General features: G+C 40.3%; 1 protein-coding gene across 5 annotated transcripts in view; it reads right to left on the bottom strand.

Annotated features, from left to right (window-relative positions):
• Positions 1-715: 715 nt before the first annotated feature.
• The window catches only part of PTGR2 (prostaglandin reductase 2), a 28,670-nt gene continuing 12,934 nt past the window's right edge, over positions 716-16,451 (bottom strand). For 2 of the 5 annotated variants that reach the window (XM_077818786.1, XM_077818787.1), the window contains 7 exons: positions 14,675-14,751; positions 12,021-12,139; positions 9,876-10,067; positions 8,524-8,694; positions 7,143-7,352; positions 5,500-5,621; positions 1,973-2,959 (listed from right to left, as the gene is read on the bottom strand). In XM_077818786.1, the coding sequence (XP_077674912.1) occupies positions 2,662-2,959; positions 5,500-5,621; positions 7,143-7,352; positions 8,524-8,694; positions 9,876-10,067; positions 12,021-12,139; positions 14,675-14,711 (1,149 nt within the window). In that variant the 5' untranslated portion in view covers positions 14,712-14,751 and the 3' untranslated portion in view covers positions 1,973-2,661. Of the gene's footprint in view, positions 905-1,894; positions 1,935-1,972; positions 2,960-5,499; positions 5,622-7,142; positions 7,353-8,523; positions 8,695-9,875; positions 10,068-12,020; positions 12,140-14,674; positions 14,752-16,451 lie in introns of those variants that run through there. The other 3 variants (XM_077818790.1, XM_077818788.1, XM_077818789.1) reach the window with 3 other exon arrangements.

Raw genomic sequence — 16,451 nt, 5'->3', positions numbered from 1 at the left:
TGCAGTGTTTTTGAATCTTTTGTTACCCTGTAAAGTTATCTTCCATCCTGATTTTACAGAGGTGATTCTTTTACTTTTTTTCTTTATAATATTCTTCTTTTAAGAACCTGATTGATTTTTTCAGTGTCCTAAGACCCAGGGGGTTGATCTGTGCTCACTCTGTAACCAGTTGGTTGGGATTATTCTCAAGCCTCCCCAGGAAAAGGGGTGTAAGGACTTGGGGGGGGATATTTTGGGGAAATAGGAACTCTAAGTGGTCCTTTCCCTGATTCTTTGTCTAAATCACTTGGTGGTGGCAGCATACTGTCCAAGGACAAAGGATTTGTGCCTTGAGAAGTTTTTAACCTAAGCTGGTAGAAATAAGCTTAGGGGGCTTTCATGCAGGTCCCCACATCTGTACCCCAGAGTTCAGAGTGGGGAGGGAACCCTCACAGAGTACAAACTGAAGGCCGGCACTTTCTGTGTGAATAAATTAGGATTCATATAATAATGCTCTGTTGTCTTGACTTGTATGCATAATGTAAAATGCCACTATCTAAGGAAATGGACTAAATGGACCAGTGGAAGAGTGTTTCAGGTTATGAAATGGAAGTATTTCAGGTACTATACAGCCTGGCTTCAGATACAAATTTAAGTTTCTCAGTGGAAGAGTTTTTCAAATGTACTCTTGCCTCTAAAAATCTCTGCTATCGAAGTTTAGGGGGGGGGTTAGTTGTTGGTGCCTGCTGTAACAAAAGGGAAGATTAATTTAAATAAAATAATGCTTGTTCAGCATTCAAGATAAAGAGTCAAGTTTATTTTATCTTTTGGGCCACGCTCACATGAAGAGGCAAAGATTTTTATTCAGAAATTAGCACTATCTGTTTTCCAGTGTTGCCTCCGGTCATCATGGACTGGAAAGCCCCTATAAGAGAATAAGAATAATACATATTATTAGGATAATACCAATTAAACATTTATGCATGTAGTAAATTTTTTTTTAAAGCAAAACTATTAGATAAGATCCTGAGAGCCTCCCTTACTGGATTATAACAACGTAAAGAGAAATCAAATTTTGGACTTCACGTATAGATTCCCCTGCAACACAGGAAGTTAAGATACCATAATGTTAGAACACAACAAGTTGCCAAAGGCAATTTAAATAAGACTTTAATAAATTAGTTTTAACATTTAAAATGCCTGATCAGACCTTTGTTTACAACAATCACGGTTCATTTTTAATTATTGTATGCACTGTTGTTAGGATATGCCATGCAGACAACATGCAGTGCAGACACAATAGGAGGGCATATACCTGGCGAGCCTACAGCAAAGGCTTTTATTTAAAGCTTTGACCATGGGGTGAAGAGGCAGCTTCTACAATATTTATTGCTTCAGAAATAAACATGAAAACTTTACATAAAAAGTAAAGCTGAATATTAAATATGGCTGTCCAGTTAGCCAACTCCCTTTAAAACAAATCCATGAAGTACAGTAAGCTAATGGTTCGAAATTAAACCCAACCTTTATGATTTACCTAATATTTTGTTCCCAGGAGTTTTCCTCTGACTCTGCGGGACTAAAGCATTACTTAAGTTGTGCTGTTACCTGCTGTAAGAATGCTTGTTTTCAAACCACAAGTTTTGAATGAGCTCGTTCTTTAGCTTTATAGCTTGGATATATAAAGCCCCTTTTGGTTTTTTTTTCCCTGTTTCTTATGGTTTTTAGCCACTGGCTGCAGGCTATTTTACCTCTCTTGAAGTGACATTTTGACCTTTTTTAGGCAAATAATTTTAAAACCGTGTTCTAGGAGAGAGACAAACATCTGAATTGGGGGAAAAGGAAAGGAGAGAGAAAGCTGTATTGTAACTATATTTCAGCAAAGATTATGCTAGAAAATAATTCAACATCTTACCCCCAATGTTTTCCAGGCCTTTTACCACAGTCTCTTTGACCTGTTAATAAAAACAGGTCTTGTTAGTTTTCCCTCCAAAATCAGTGTCTATCTGAAAGGGGCCATGAAATTGCCATAGTACTGACCAAAGATTTTAAAGGCATCCTTTTACTCCACAGGGGAAGGTGCTCCCTTTTGGACCTTGCCCTTTGGTCACGATGAAAGTAGCTATATTGTTCAAGCAGATTATTTTAAACCTGTAGGCTAATAAATCCTTTAAATGAAAGATAGAACATTACTGCACCTCTGGGTGTACATGAATGTGAAGTTCAGGGAGGATGAGCAGATCAGTTGGGGGACCACATAACATGAGTAGGCCTCAGGAGAAAAGATCTGGACAGGGGGTACTTACCCACCATAAAGTAATAGAGTGATTTTTCAAGTCTGGATTAGGACCCTCATGTCAAAAAACTAGGATCTGGCTTTCTCTGAGAATGGTAGAATCTAGGCATCAGTTATGTGTGCTTCTAAAGGACCCAGTTCTATTGCTGTAAAACTAAATTCTCAGTAGCTATATTGCCCTTTCTAAAACAGTGCTGCTATGAAAAAAAGCCTTCTCTCCTGCTGGTAATAGCTCACCTTACCTGATCACTCTCGTTACAGTGTGTATGGTAACACCCATTGTTTCATGTTCTCTGTGTATATAAAATCTCCCCACTGTATTTTCCACTGCATGCATCCGATGAAGTGAGCTGTAGCTCACGAAAGCTTATGCTCAAATACATTTGTTAGTCTCTAAGGTGCCACAAGTAAGTACTCCTTTTCTTTTTGCACATACAGACTAACACGGCTGCTCCTCTGAAACCTTCAAGTGTGTTATCACTTCCCTCTCCAAAGTGAGGCACTGCAGTCAAAGTGATTTTGATATGGACAAAGAAATTAGTCTTCCTGAAAGAAGGCTCATGCCTATCAATAAAATATAAAGGTTCAGTTCCTACCTTCAGTTTCCCCTCTTTGATCCACTGACAGAGCTGTAGAATACTAGCTTCTTGTTTGTCCATATAGTTCAATACCAGAAACCTCTCCCTGTGAAAGAAAAGAATGGATGATGATTTAATAACTAGAGTGGCTGCTCAATATATTTCAAAAGCCTTTGAAATCTTTTCAGTTTTATGGGCAAATGTAACAGAAGATTTAGTAGCATCATCTATAGTTACATGTAGTTCAGTCAGCTGCTGGGCAAGCTTGCTCATACAATTCTGTACAATGAAAGCTTTAGATGAAACAATGTGGTCTCAGACAAATAATCCTGCCTGTATTTCAAGCAGTATTGAAAGGAGGACTAGAAGCCAAGGAGTGCTATTAGAGCAGGGGTGGGCAAACTGTGGGCCAGGGGCCGTATTCGGCCCTTCAGATATTTTAATCTGGCCCCGAGCTCCCGCCGGGGAGCAAGGTCCAGGACTTGCCCCATTCCAGCACTCCAGCCAGGGAGCGGGGTGAGGGGCTTGCCCCACTCTGCGCGTGCTGTCGCTCCGTGCGGCTCCTGGAAGCAGCGGCATTTCCCCCCTCCAGCTCCTACACGTAGGAGCAGCCAGGGGATTCTGCATGCTGCCCCTGCCCTTAGCACGACCCCCGCAGCTCCCATTGGCTGGGAACCGAGGCCAATGGGAGCTGCAGGGATGGCATCTGCAGATGGTGGGAGTGCGCAGAGCCACCTGGCCGTGCCTCTGCGTAGGAGCTGGAGATGGGACATGCTGCTGCTTCCAGGAGCTGCTTGAGGTAAGCGCCCCCCAGAGCCTGTACCCCGACCCACTCCCATCCTTCAAACTCCTCAGTCCCAGCCCGGAGCACCCTCCTGCACTTCCACCCCCTTATATCCACCCCCACCCCAGAGCCAGCATCTCCAGCCAAAGCCCTCACCCCCACGCCCTTGCACCCCAACTCTCTGCCCCAGCCTGGAGCCTCCTCATGCACCCTGAACTCCTCATTTCTGGCCCCACCCCAGAGTCTGCACCCCCCAGCTGGAGCCCTCACCCCCTCCCGTACCCCAACCCCCAATTTCATGAGCATTCATGGCCAACCATACAATTTCCATATCCAGACTTGGCCCTCGGGCCAAAAAGTTTGCCCACCTCTGTACTAGAGAGATCAGCTTAATATGTGACACTAAAATGCAGGTAATTTTTTTTTTACACTTTTTTTTCCCCCCCTCATCCCAAGTGGAAACAAAAAAGCTAGATGATGAGGTCATATTAGCTTTCTGGCCCCCACAATTTTGCATCTCTTGTCATAGCTGCTGTGGTAATCAGAAGAAACAGCAGTGATACCAGTGCTGACTGGCTGTGACACACCGACAGGATTACCTGAAGGCCCAATTCTCTACTGCCTTTAACTCTGAAGTTTGTTAGGCCTTGTCTACACTGCCACTTTACATTGCTGCAACTTTCTCACTCAGGGGTGTGAAAAAACACCCCCCCCCCAACCGCTGCAAGTTTCAGCGCTGTAAAGTGGCAGTGTAGACAGTGCACCAGCGCTAGGAGCCATGCTCCCAGCACTGGTAGCTACTCCCCTTGTGGAGGTGGGTTTTTTTACAGCGCAGGGAGAACTTTCTCCCAGCGCTGCTGCTGCGATTACACAGCCACATTAAAGCACTGACTTCAGTGCAGTATACAACTGTAATTAATGCTTAAGGTGAGAGCAGTGGATCTCAAACCAATATATACACTGTATTTCTGAAGCTTGTTCAGGTGTAGAATGCTTCAAGGAATGTGGAGATTTCGTGGGATAAGATGGGAGGTGATCCATTAAAGGATTGGAAGTGATCAACAAAAGACTGAAAAAGTTAGACCTGATGCATTCGTCATCTGTTTTGGATTGTCCTAGCAGGGACCATCCTATAGGATCAGGTAGGCATATCAAACACTATTAATTTCCTGTGATTATGGGGTGGGTATAGAGGGGACCTTGAGCACTAGTAGAGTTTGGTCTTTGCAGTCTTATTTTAGTGTAAGCCTAACTGAGAGCCCACATTAATTTACATTCAGGAATCTTTTTCCTCTATATATTGTGTCATATTTGATATCCTCTTCCCTAATAAAGAAAATTAGTATTAAAAAGAGTAACTTAAAAAGTGGAAGATGCAGTGATCACAATACCTTCCAAGAAGGGTTCTACTTAATTTTCTCTCCTCACACACAACTACACTCAGAGACAAGACACTTGCTACAAAACATCTGGTAACAGAACCTTCGCCATATCAAACAGACTGACAGACAGCCAAAGAATAAAGAAAGTGACCACAGGTAAGGCATATATCAGGAATTAAAATGCTTTTAATTCTGCTATTAGTACTATTCTGCTGTTAGTACCACTTGAAGTCACAATTCTCAGTGTCCCTTCTGCCCATTTAGTGGCCTCCTCACCAAATGTTTATAATACAAACAGCTGTAAAACACAGAATCACCAAGTCCTTCCCTCTGTTTCAGTAATCCAGTGTTACCATAAAAATGCCTACAGTGGATCCAGAGTCCCTCTCCTGAGATCAAATATACTGATAATGTAAATTCAACACATGTGAATTTGTGTGTTCAGTGCACCATGAAGCTGGTTGGGAAGGAGAAATATACCTTGTGATATTCCTTGCTTTCTGTATTTCTTCTACTGCAGGAGGCAGTGGGGGAGGATAAGGTACATCTTTATTATACTGGGAAATCTGTCCACATAGGATGATATGGCTGTTCTGATTCATCTGTTTGAGACAACACAAAATGAGAAATACTACTTTCTTTGCCCTCAAAAAGACACAAGCCTATTAGAAGTTAATTAGACTATATATGGTAACCATGCAACAAGTATATTGCTCAAAGTCATTTTCCTTAGAAGACGAGATTGGGAGGATAATTGTATACATGTGGTCATTCAGCTTGTAACGACATAGCAGATGGTTTAAAAACAGTGCAGTAGTGGGGAGGATAAGACCACTGTACATGTACAATTCAACAAGGTGTTAACTGGGTAACAAATATGAGGGATTGTTACTTTACTGAGTGAGGATGTTTACTGTAGAAGGAGAAACAGTGCAAATACTCAGCTGTGTAATGAAAAATAAAAACCATTCCATGTATCTGTTTTGCAGTCTTACACAATTAATATATGTGAGTTTTCTATTCTATTCTTTTAATTTGTGAAATAGGAGTAAGACAGACTGTGTCAATGTAGTCTCTCACTCATGAAAATATGAGTCCCCCTCAACCACTTATATATGTGAAGTGCAGTACATTACACTCCCTTGCCACATTCCAAGTTTTAAACTAAAAACAAAAAAGGCACTTTCCTGCTCTCTAGTCCAGCAGTAGAATAGCCTCAACAAAAAATGGGAGATCTTTGACTCCTGTTGCTGGCCCACCAAGTCCCAGAGGGTACCTGCTCTCAAGGGCTGACAGGAGTCACAGATTCCTGGAAATGCATAATATGTAGTAAGGGAACAATGGGTATCAGGAGTGATTTAACAACTGTAATTAACTCTCCCTAACTATTTCCTTGATTGACCCTGGCAGCATTCAGATTGCCCAAATACTCTGAAAGTATTCTTCTAGTAAATACTACTACTAGTAAAGCTTGAATGATAATCCATTTCCCCCCTTCCCAGGAACTCCAAGTGATGTTTTCAGAAGGTGGGAAAACAATAACCAATTACTCAAACGGAGTAAACCTCATTCAGCTGATGATCTGGATTATCATAAGGGTTTTCCTGAGAGAAGAGTTTCATTGACTGTCTCACTAAGGTCTTGACAAGTGTCCCTATTTTCTCCCCTTCCCACCTCCAACTCTGGTGATACTACCAGAGAGGATTGGTTAGGACCCTCGCTAGAGCCCAGCAATGTTACTCCTTAACCAGCTAGAGATTATCAAAGTTGAAAAACAACAGTAATTGCTCTCTCAGACAGGCACCGTTGCTAAGGTACTCCCTTGTCCCTGCTGGTTAGGGGAGTAAGACACCAGAAGTAGAAATTAAACTCAGGACTCCTGCATTACAATGCAAAATGGCTACTGCGAGGCCATCAGGCCAGTCCAGCATGATAGGCTTATGTCTCTGATGTTTGGACAGTTTGACTCAATCACATTCAGTATGTCAGGTACATGTGGGAAGGGAAGGTTTTCCTATCTTTCAGCAATTAATGCAGGCTGGTTTATATTACACTCATTCCAAAAGATGCATGAAGAATTTGGGAGGCGGCGGGGGTATAAACAGGACAGCTGGTATAGGCACCTGATTTATAACTGCATCACTGATGTCTCCACCAACATTATCAAAGTAAACATCCACGCCAGCTGGGCAGAGTTCATGCAGCTGCTCTGCCACATTCCCCTTTTTGTAATTGATAGCCGCATCAAACCCCATTTCTGAGACCAAAATGGAGCACTTCTCATCTGTACCACAGATTCCTACCACTCTCGAGCAGCCCTCTAGGCGGCCAATCTGCAAAAACACCATAAACAAAACAGTGAGGCCATCAATTTGCCCACATTTCAGTACCCTGTAATCACTAGAATTTTAAGCAGCAGAATTACAGACACCAGTACTTTAGGGGCTGAATACAATTTAAGACTGCCAAATATCAAGCACCATTTCCCCTCCAGTAATTGGGTCTCCAGTAAAAAGACTGGAAAATCAAGATGTAAATATACTCTGATTTTATGTATTTGTTCAAATGCTGTGGTGTAACAGTTTGTGTTTGAATTGGACCTGTTTTAAGTTTACTTGTTGGATGCTGTGTATATACCTTACTCTGGAAAGCTTGGGAGGATAAATAATATTACTACCTTTTTAGAGAACTGTATACCAATAAAATATAAAAAATGGATAGGATAGGATAGGATAGGTCCATCAACGGCTGTTAACCAGGATGGTCAGGGACACAACTCCATGCTCTTGATGTCCCTAAGCCTCTGATTGCCATGCTCTCGGTGTCCCTAAGCCTCTGGACAACAGGGGACGGATCATTCAATAATTGCCCTGTTCTGTTCATTCTCTCTGAAGCATCTGGCTTCGGCCACTGTCAAAAGACAGGATACCAGACTAGATGGACTATTGATCTGACCCAGTTTGGCCATTCTTATGTAATGTCATCCAAAGCAACACATGAAAGTATTTACTATGCTTTTCACTGGCCATATCATCCTAATGCAGGGGTGAACACATCCATACTCCAGCAGCCTTGCACACAACATTTGGTAAGAATGTACCTTATCATAACGTTCCAAAGTCCATAAGATGGACAATAAACACTACAAAAATCTGGAAAAATATTTTTCAAAATGAAAATTAGTGTATTAACTAAAACAGGCAGGCAATTAGAAGTTGGGGGCAGACTACTATGCAGTAAATCAGTTTGTTTACTTTCAAGCCAGTGACAAAATAATCATCACACTCAACTTTTCGCCTCCCAGTTTCAAGAATCTGAAGTTCTACACCTAAATACATTCAGCATAAATACCACCCCCCCCATTGACTGTGAGTCAAATTTACAGATGAAATAAGCAAGTGGGTGTAACTCCAGTGAAATCAGTGAAGTTACAAGAATGCACATCTCACAAGACAGAACTTAGAAGTAATAGCTCATTCTCTTGCAAATCTTAAACCTGTTTACCTGACCAGCCAGAGAACCACAGGCACCAGCAGCCCCACTGACAACCATTGTCTGATTGGCACCTAAAGACACATGTCCCTTCTCTTTTATTCCTAGAAAGGACGTCAGCCCAGTAATGCCAGCTGCACCAAGAAAGTAGGAGAGGTGTCCATCAACAAGTTGTGGATCAAGCTACACAAGAAAAAAAAAATTTTAAGTGACATTTTGGATTATTATTATTTGTTGACTGCAGATTTTAGGATGACCACATTTTAAATAAACACAAGTACAAAATAACCCAGGCTGTTTAGTTCAGACAAAGTACAAACCAGTATTCAGAAGCCTCCTGTGCACTAGCTGTCAGACCTACTATAATATTTCAATAACAAGGTAACAAAAAAGGGGAACATAAATAGGATTTTTTTTCCAAAATGCTTTTAACAAAAAGTCACTCACAAGAAACGTAACGATTTTTAGCAATTAGATGGTAAGATGTAAAATTATGCCATGGTCAAATACCAGTTCGGAGACAGAAAATAGTTAACGATGTTGAACTACACCCATGATGGTCTGAAGGATGCTACAGCAGGGTTGCCATATCTTGGTGCTGAGTTAATGACACAAATAGTCCTAAAACAAATGTTTCCAGGAAGCCAAGTTCCACCTCAAGTTGCAGAAGTTTTCTATTGTGAAAATGCAATATATTAAATACTGTATGTGCAGAGGGGTCAAGTTATAGCCATTACAGAACTGTGACTTTGAATAGCCTTACCTTTGTGGGTGTGCTTGAGATTTTACAAGGTTTCACTAATGTATGCTTTTTGCATTTAATACAAAATGTGTTAGAATCATAGAATATTAGGGTTGGAAGAGACCTCAGGAGGGCATCTAGTCCAATCCCCTGCTCAAAGCAGGACCAACACCAATTAAATTAAGAACATAGTAGTAAGATATATTGGTGATCAGGTGTCAAAAGTTCTACCTGGAGTTTGCATGATTAATGGACAACCTTAACAGCAGCATCAGAAAAGATGCTGATGAATTTAACATTGGATTGTTTAGTGGCAGGAAAAGGAATTCTAATTGCTTCTTACAAGGAAAAGAGAAATTAATGTAGACTTTGCCAAACATAATTTGATCTGCTTTGTAGTAACTGAAATGGAGTACTTGTGGCACCTTAGAGACTAACCAATTTATTTGAGCATGAGCTTTCGTGAGCTATAGCTCAACTGGTTGCTTTATTAGCACTGCTTTGTTCTTGACATATCTCTAAAATAAAAGAATCAATTGTCACATGCAAACAAAAGATTTTTTTTTAAATGGAGAAAAATAGTGTACACACTAACTTAATTTTCTATAGTTCAGTATGTTACCTTTTGGAGGAGTCTTCCATCTAGAATGACCTTTGTCTGCCAGGGCCAGTTGAAAGAAGTTACAATATCTCCTTTAGCAAAGTTAGTATGTTTGCTCTCCTCCACAACCCCGATGCCCCCACCATCAGCCACCTCAGACAACTGCCAGGGCAAGAGGTAATCAGAACCTGTGTCTTCATTCATGCGGCAGCGCTAAAAGACAAGGCTCTAATGAGGAGATTCTTGCATGATGATGTACATGAGTTTTCTTTACATGTTCAGTAACTTGGGGTGGAATGCATTTAACAACAAAGCACAAAGGGCTACTCCAAAAATCTTTCAATAAGAACTCCACTTTTACCTTCTTTTTTTAATTCTTTATTTCCCCTTTCATTCATTCACATAGATACAAAGGGAGGACATTTTATTTTCCACAATAGTGTCACCACAAACACACACGCTAAAGCACCATACCACACAGAAACTTCTAGCCAATGAGGACTTGAGATTCTCTTCAAACCCAATCAACAGTACTTAATCAGATGAAGAGAACTTTATACAGAAACATGGGGTACTCCTCCACTAGAAGGGGCCAAGAATACTGCTCTTGCATAATCATAGCTCCTGCCAGCCCAGGGAATAAGAGCCCAGGATCAATAATCAAAGCTGGCTCTTGTGTGTAGGGTTATCAATTTTGGTTGGGCATATTCCTGGAGGTTTTATCGCAAGACAGTCTTTAATTGGAGACTCCAGGAGAATCCTGGAGGGTTGGCAACCCTATTCTCATGTAACCATGCAAATCATTATTAGTAGGCCACCAACCCAGACCCCAGGATGGTTGGTTTACGATATTATGGGTTTAATATGAAATGTCATGGTTATGTTTTGAATATGATTTCCTATTTCTTCCTTCTGTGAAAACATCTGGGCCACTTGAGTTAAGCTGCCCTATTGGACCCTAAATTTTTTTTTTCATTAGAAATCGAGCATTGAAAGTGGATGTTGAATCATAAATTGTTGCTGGAAAGGTAGCTGGGCTCTTGGGGGACAGGAATGCCATCTTTCAGACCTCCCTCCCATCTCTCCTTCCTCCACATCATTCCTGATCTGCCTCTTCTGGGTGGGTGTTGGTGCTGCTGCTACCTCCTTTAATGGCACAGATGTGGGATTGACCTTCAGGTTGCTGTCATTGGCCTCTTGCTGTCTCACAACCTAGGCCAAGAGTGCAGGCTGGAGTGAATCCTGAAACCCAGATAGTTGTGCTAGATTCTGTGGTGGGCTGGCAGTACTAACTCTGCTGGATTTTCTATTAGAATTTCTGCCAAATTAAGGGCAGACTATTCTGTAGAGCTGCTGCTGCTACTCGGTTTCAGAGCAAAACTGTGGTGCCTAAAGTCCATGGCTGTGGGCCTTCTATGATTAGAGAAATCTAGAAATGTCAGGGTTGTCTCATTTTTCCTTTATATTCTGAAAAAAAGAGTATGTCTAGTATCCTTTTCTTCATGAAGGTTGAACATTTTATTTTACAGGCCCATGCAAAAATTGCTAAGGGTGGCTCTGTCTAGTTCCACCCCCAAATCCAAAGCGCTCCCAGCTATATATTGTTCACATGGAAGGGCTTTTGCAGGTATTGGTAGAAGGCTGAGGGAGCATTAGACAGCCTCACTGGCCTCTCAACATGCTGTGTTTGTTTTTTCTTTGCTCCCTCCTACACCATCCAGAGCATTGGAGCACCTGGCCCCACATATGTAAGTAAAAACTGGATAACTAAATAGAATTTAAGTGTACTAATTTTGTGCTTGGAAATAAGGTCCAGATCTTCAAAGGTATTTAGGCACTGTTTTCCCATGGAGTTCAGCACCTAAATACCTCTGAGGGTCTGGGCCTTGGTGACTACTTTTTAGGAGTATCAGGGAATTTTGATTTTTGCCTCTGCCCCACCCCATGACTATATATAACCCCATTCTTATATATAAAAACCTATATAAGCCACAGGCACATTAATGCCAAATTCCCCCCTAATATAACTCCACAGAAGTGAATGGAGTTATATCAGGGATAAGTTTGGCTCATAGTTTGTGTAGTTCACACTAAATATCCTGGTTGGCATGGAGGTAAAATCATTTTTAGAAAATCTCCTGACATTGCCTCAATTCTTTCACTTACCATGTAAGGGTCCACAGAGAGGTAGAGGGTTCGAGTTTGTACCTGTCCATCTGTGATTTTCTCTGGTAGGGGGACTGCTTCTATTCGGAAGTTTTCTGCCACTGGCACACCATTTTTACCTAGAATTATTTTAAAGTGAAGCAAAAAAAACAACCTCCAAACAAATCAGTAATAAAACCTTTGCTCTAACTTTCTTTTTAAAAAATTGAGGCCTTTTATTTAAATGTTCTGCTTCCTTTTTTAGTAAATAATTTAACTTTTTAAGTGGACTAAAATTCACAAAATTCCCGTTTGACATAGTATTCTTACATAGTATGTCTTGATTATTTATTTCCTCTGAAACAAAAGAAATAAAAGGAGTTTTATGTACCCCGGGAAATATTTCCAAGGGTCTTTTCAGCAAGGGAGAAACTGACTTACAGCTTCATCTTGCAGGGTGGTGAGAACCCTAACCCTGATCCATGCATGCACTTAACTTCACAGTTGGAAGACAGGACACTGGGATAGATGAACCATTGCTCTGACACAAAACAGCACTTCTTATGTTCGAGTACCCATGCATTAGTGTTTGCAGGATCACGGCCATAGTTTTTTTGGACTGAACACGTAGCTTTGCATTTTCTCATATTCGCATTCAAAAAGGCTAACAAGAATACTTTTTAAAATGTAGCATATAACTTTGCACAGAAGGTACATTTAACAAATTGGAGGCTAAAAAATTAACCTCCTTAATAAATGAATTATTCATAGTCATTTTATTCTTAGATCAGTTTTCCAAATTAGTCTAAGTTTCCATAGGAAGCAAAACAAAAAGAATATGTCTTAAGGTTTTTTTTGTTGCAAAGACAGTCTTGATAACCTAAATCAGTTTGCCTTGCAGAATGGTCTTCAGCCACCCACAAACTGCAGAAAAGGTAAATTCACCGTTTTCCCCAACCCCATTCACTCAAGTGGATGTGAACATCAATGCGTGCAGAGGACAATTTCAATGCTCTTAAGTAAGAACAGCTGGATTTGAGACGCTTTAAAAATGCTGGTCCCAGTTCTGCTCTCATACTAGCTTTACACCAATATAACTCACTTATGGCAACGGAATTTTTCCTGATTTGCACTGGTGTAAGTGAGAAAGGAATCAGATCCATGGTGCCTAATCTTGCTCTAAATTACACACATGCAATACTACTGAATTGCACCTGTGTAACGGGAGAATTATGCTGTTTTTATACTTTTCATTCTGAAATTAGGAAGTGTCAACCGTAATTGAGAAAAATTAAAAACCAAAAACCAATACCCAAACACACTCGCTAATTTTATTCATTTAACATAGTTTATTAAAAGACACATGAAAATATAATTGATAGGTATACATATAATTTGGGACAGAAAATGTATTCATGCTAATATTTTTTACACATAATGATAAGTTCACTTTACTGCATCACAGTCTGGACAGTCAGGTTAGGAACTCAACACCACTCCTAAATTCTGAACAGTCCCAGAGCTATAAAGTTTTATCAGGGCAGGTAAGGAAAATGTGGCAGAGATCAAATCCAAACTTGGCTCATGTAAATTGAGTTGTTCTTATTTTCCAAAGACAATGACATACTTGCGTAGCGACAAAATTCTGATTAGCCCCTCACACAGAGGTGGCATTGGACCAGTTTCTCTGGTCTGGTACAGCCTCTCTGTGCCATTTCCAGAAACCTGGTGGGTCTGGCCAGATGGACTCTATACCACTTCCTTTTGTGGCCTCCCTTGACACAGAAGTCTTGCCAGAGAAAAGACAGTGTGGCCAGAGTGCCAGTATGCTTTAGATATTCCTCACTGCCACAACAGCCCTTTGGGGCCATAAGCAACTATGCTTAACTTAGAAAAGTCCAGATGCTGTGGTAATTCCCAGGATTAGAGAGCTTCTCTCCAGGGTCTGTGCTAAGTGCCCCGCAGCCAGACCTAAGAACTGGGGCCATTTCTGGCGTTAACTGAACAAATTTAGGTCATTGATTGATCCTTCACTCACCTCAGAGAAACACTTATCTACAGGAGATACCACTGTCGTTTTTACCTGCAAAAACTACTTCCAAACTGAGAAATAATATCCAAAAATGTCAACATTTTTACTGGTTCTGCAGCAGCAAACTAATAAACACTATTCCAAGAGTTGTTCTGACATCTACAGTGATGCAAGTGCATAAGCAAAGAAGTAAACAACAAACAACAACAAAAGCCATGTAAATTTCAAGCTCTTTAGAAACATGGGAGGAAGCAGAGATTCAAAATTTGCCAAAAGAAAAGGACAAAAGTCAGCAGAGAAGCATATTATTTTCAATCATCTCAATTACAAATAGCAGAGTAAAATGAGAACAAATTTTAAAGCTAAAAAACAGTAAATGATAGCGTGCCTTTGGCTATTGCCACTGAGTCACTAATGTTACACCTAACTCTATAATACATATGGACTGTGTTTTTTCTTGCCTAAAAGTTTGAAGACTGCATATACAGGCTCAATAACTACACTTCTATCATAAACCTCTTTTTCTATTGAACATTACTTTCTGTCAATATCTCATGTTACTTTCCTCCATTTCCCTCCCCATTTAGGAGTATTACACAATTATACAAAATACACTGATCTTTTGTTAGAAATAAATACATACCAGGACGTGAGTTCAACACCACTCTTTGTATAATCATTACCACTTTGGCAGGAATTCCACGCTGTATGTCAGTAACCCTGTAAAGCAAAAGCTGTTTGAAATGCATGTCAAATTTATACAATTTTCTTACTGAGAAACATTTTGGGGGTGAAGTATTCAGTAATTTGAAACTCAGAGAAAAACAATTTAAATTCCACATGTGGGTCCAATGGAGAGCAAAACATTCAAGTGGTCTCATAGACAGTGGCTGCGGTTGAAGTCACAACTGACTACAGACAGCCGCATATCTTTTGCTTCTTGAGGTGGGAGAAGCCTGCCATCCTTCACTTTTGCTCTGCAACTATTCTGTTAGCAAGGATAATGATGGGAAACTGATTAAGGAATACAGAGTGTGAAAGAAGCAGGAAAAGAGCTAAATGAGAAAAATTTTCCCAGAATGATTAACTTATTTTTAAAATGACTGACTTCAGTAGGGTAATGATTTCATTCCCAGTTCCTTTAAACTTATAAATGAAGCCCATGCTTAACTGTCTCTGCTGACAGGTATACCAGATAGGTTAGAAAAAACTCTCTCTTTCAGCATAGCTGGTTTTTCTTGACATGAACTGGCATTCCATAGAAAACTATTGTTAAATTGAATTCAAATTTCAGCAGCAAAGGGAGTAAAAAAAGATTAGCTGTGAAGGTCTGGCCCCATTTAAGTTAATGGAATTTTGTCATCTACTTTGATAGAGCCAAGATTTCACCCTGTAGCCCAATGACATCTTCTGGAAAGGCTTTAGGAGACAACTAAAGGTCTCAGTCCTGAAAACACACATGCAATTTTACATACGTGTATCATCCCACTCAACTCAATGTCTGGTAGTTTGGACCCAAAAATTAGCGTTTGGAAATAAGTTTTATAAAATATATATTATCTGTAAAAACTGAAAAAGGTTTTGTTTATATTTAAATATTCCTCTGCAGTGATTGCAACACAAATCCAAACACCACTGTAATAGTATGTGAAATCAGGAAGTAAAACAGCCTCCTCTGCTTTACTTTTTACCCTTCACTCATTCAGTTTGGACAATTAAACAGCAGTAAAAGTGAAAAACAAATTAGATTTATTTAAAAAATCCAAAAACCACAAACCCTTTTTAATATCTCATATTAATTACAGATTTCAGAGTAGCAGTCGTGTTAGTCTGTATCCGCAAAAAGAAAAGGAGTACTTGTGGCACCTTAGAGACTAACAAATTTATTTGAGCATAAGCTTTCGTGAGCTACAGCTCGCTTCATCAGATGCATGCACTGGAAAATACAGTGGGGAGATTTTATATACACAGAGAACATGAAACAATGGGTGTTACCATACACACTAGAACGAGAGTGATCAGGTAAGGTGAGCTATTACCAGCAGGAGAGAAAAAAAAACCACAACCTTTTGTAGTGATAATCAAGGTGGGCCATTTCCAGCAGTTGACAAGAATGTGTGAGAAACGGGGGGGGGGGGGGGAATAAACATGGGGAAGTAGTTTTACTTTGTGTAATGACACATCCACTCCCAGTCTTTATTCAAGCCTAAGTTAATGGTGTCTAGTTTGCAAATTAATTCCAATTCAGCAGTCTCTCCTTGGAGTCTGTTTTTGAAGTTTTTTTGTTGAAGAATTGCCACTTTTAGGTCTATAATCGAGTGACCAGAGAGATTGACTGGTTTTTGAATGTTATAGTTCTTGACATCTGATTTGTGTCCATTTATTCTTTTACATAGAGACTGTCCAGTTTGGCCAATGTA

The sequence above is a fragment of the Eretmochelys imbricata genome, chromosome 6 (genome assembly GCF_965152235.1).
Source record: "Eretmochelys imbricata isolate rEreImb1 chromosome 6, rEreImb1.hap1, whole genome shotgun sequence".
Classification (NCBI taxonomy): Eukaryota; Metazoa; Chordata; order Testudines; family Cheloniidae; genus Eretmochelys; species Eretmochelys imbricata.
Note: the sequence above shows the minus strand (reverse complement) of the source record. Positions and strands in the feature narration are given on the sequence as shown.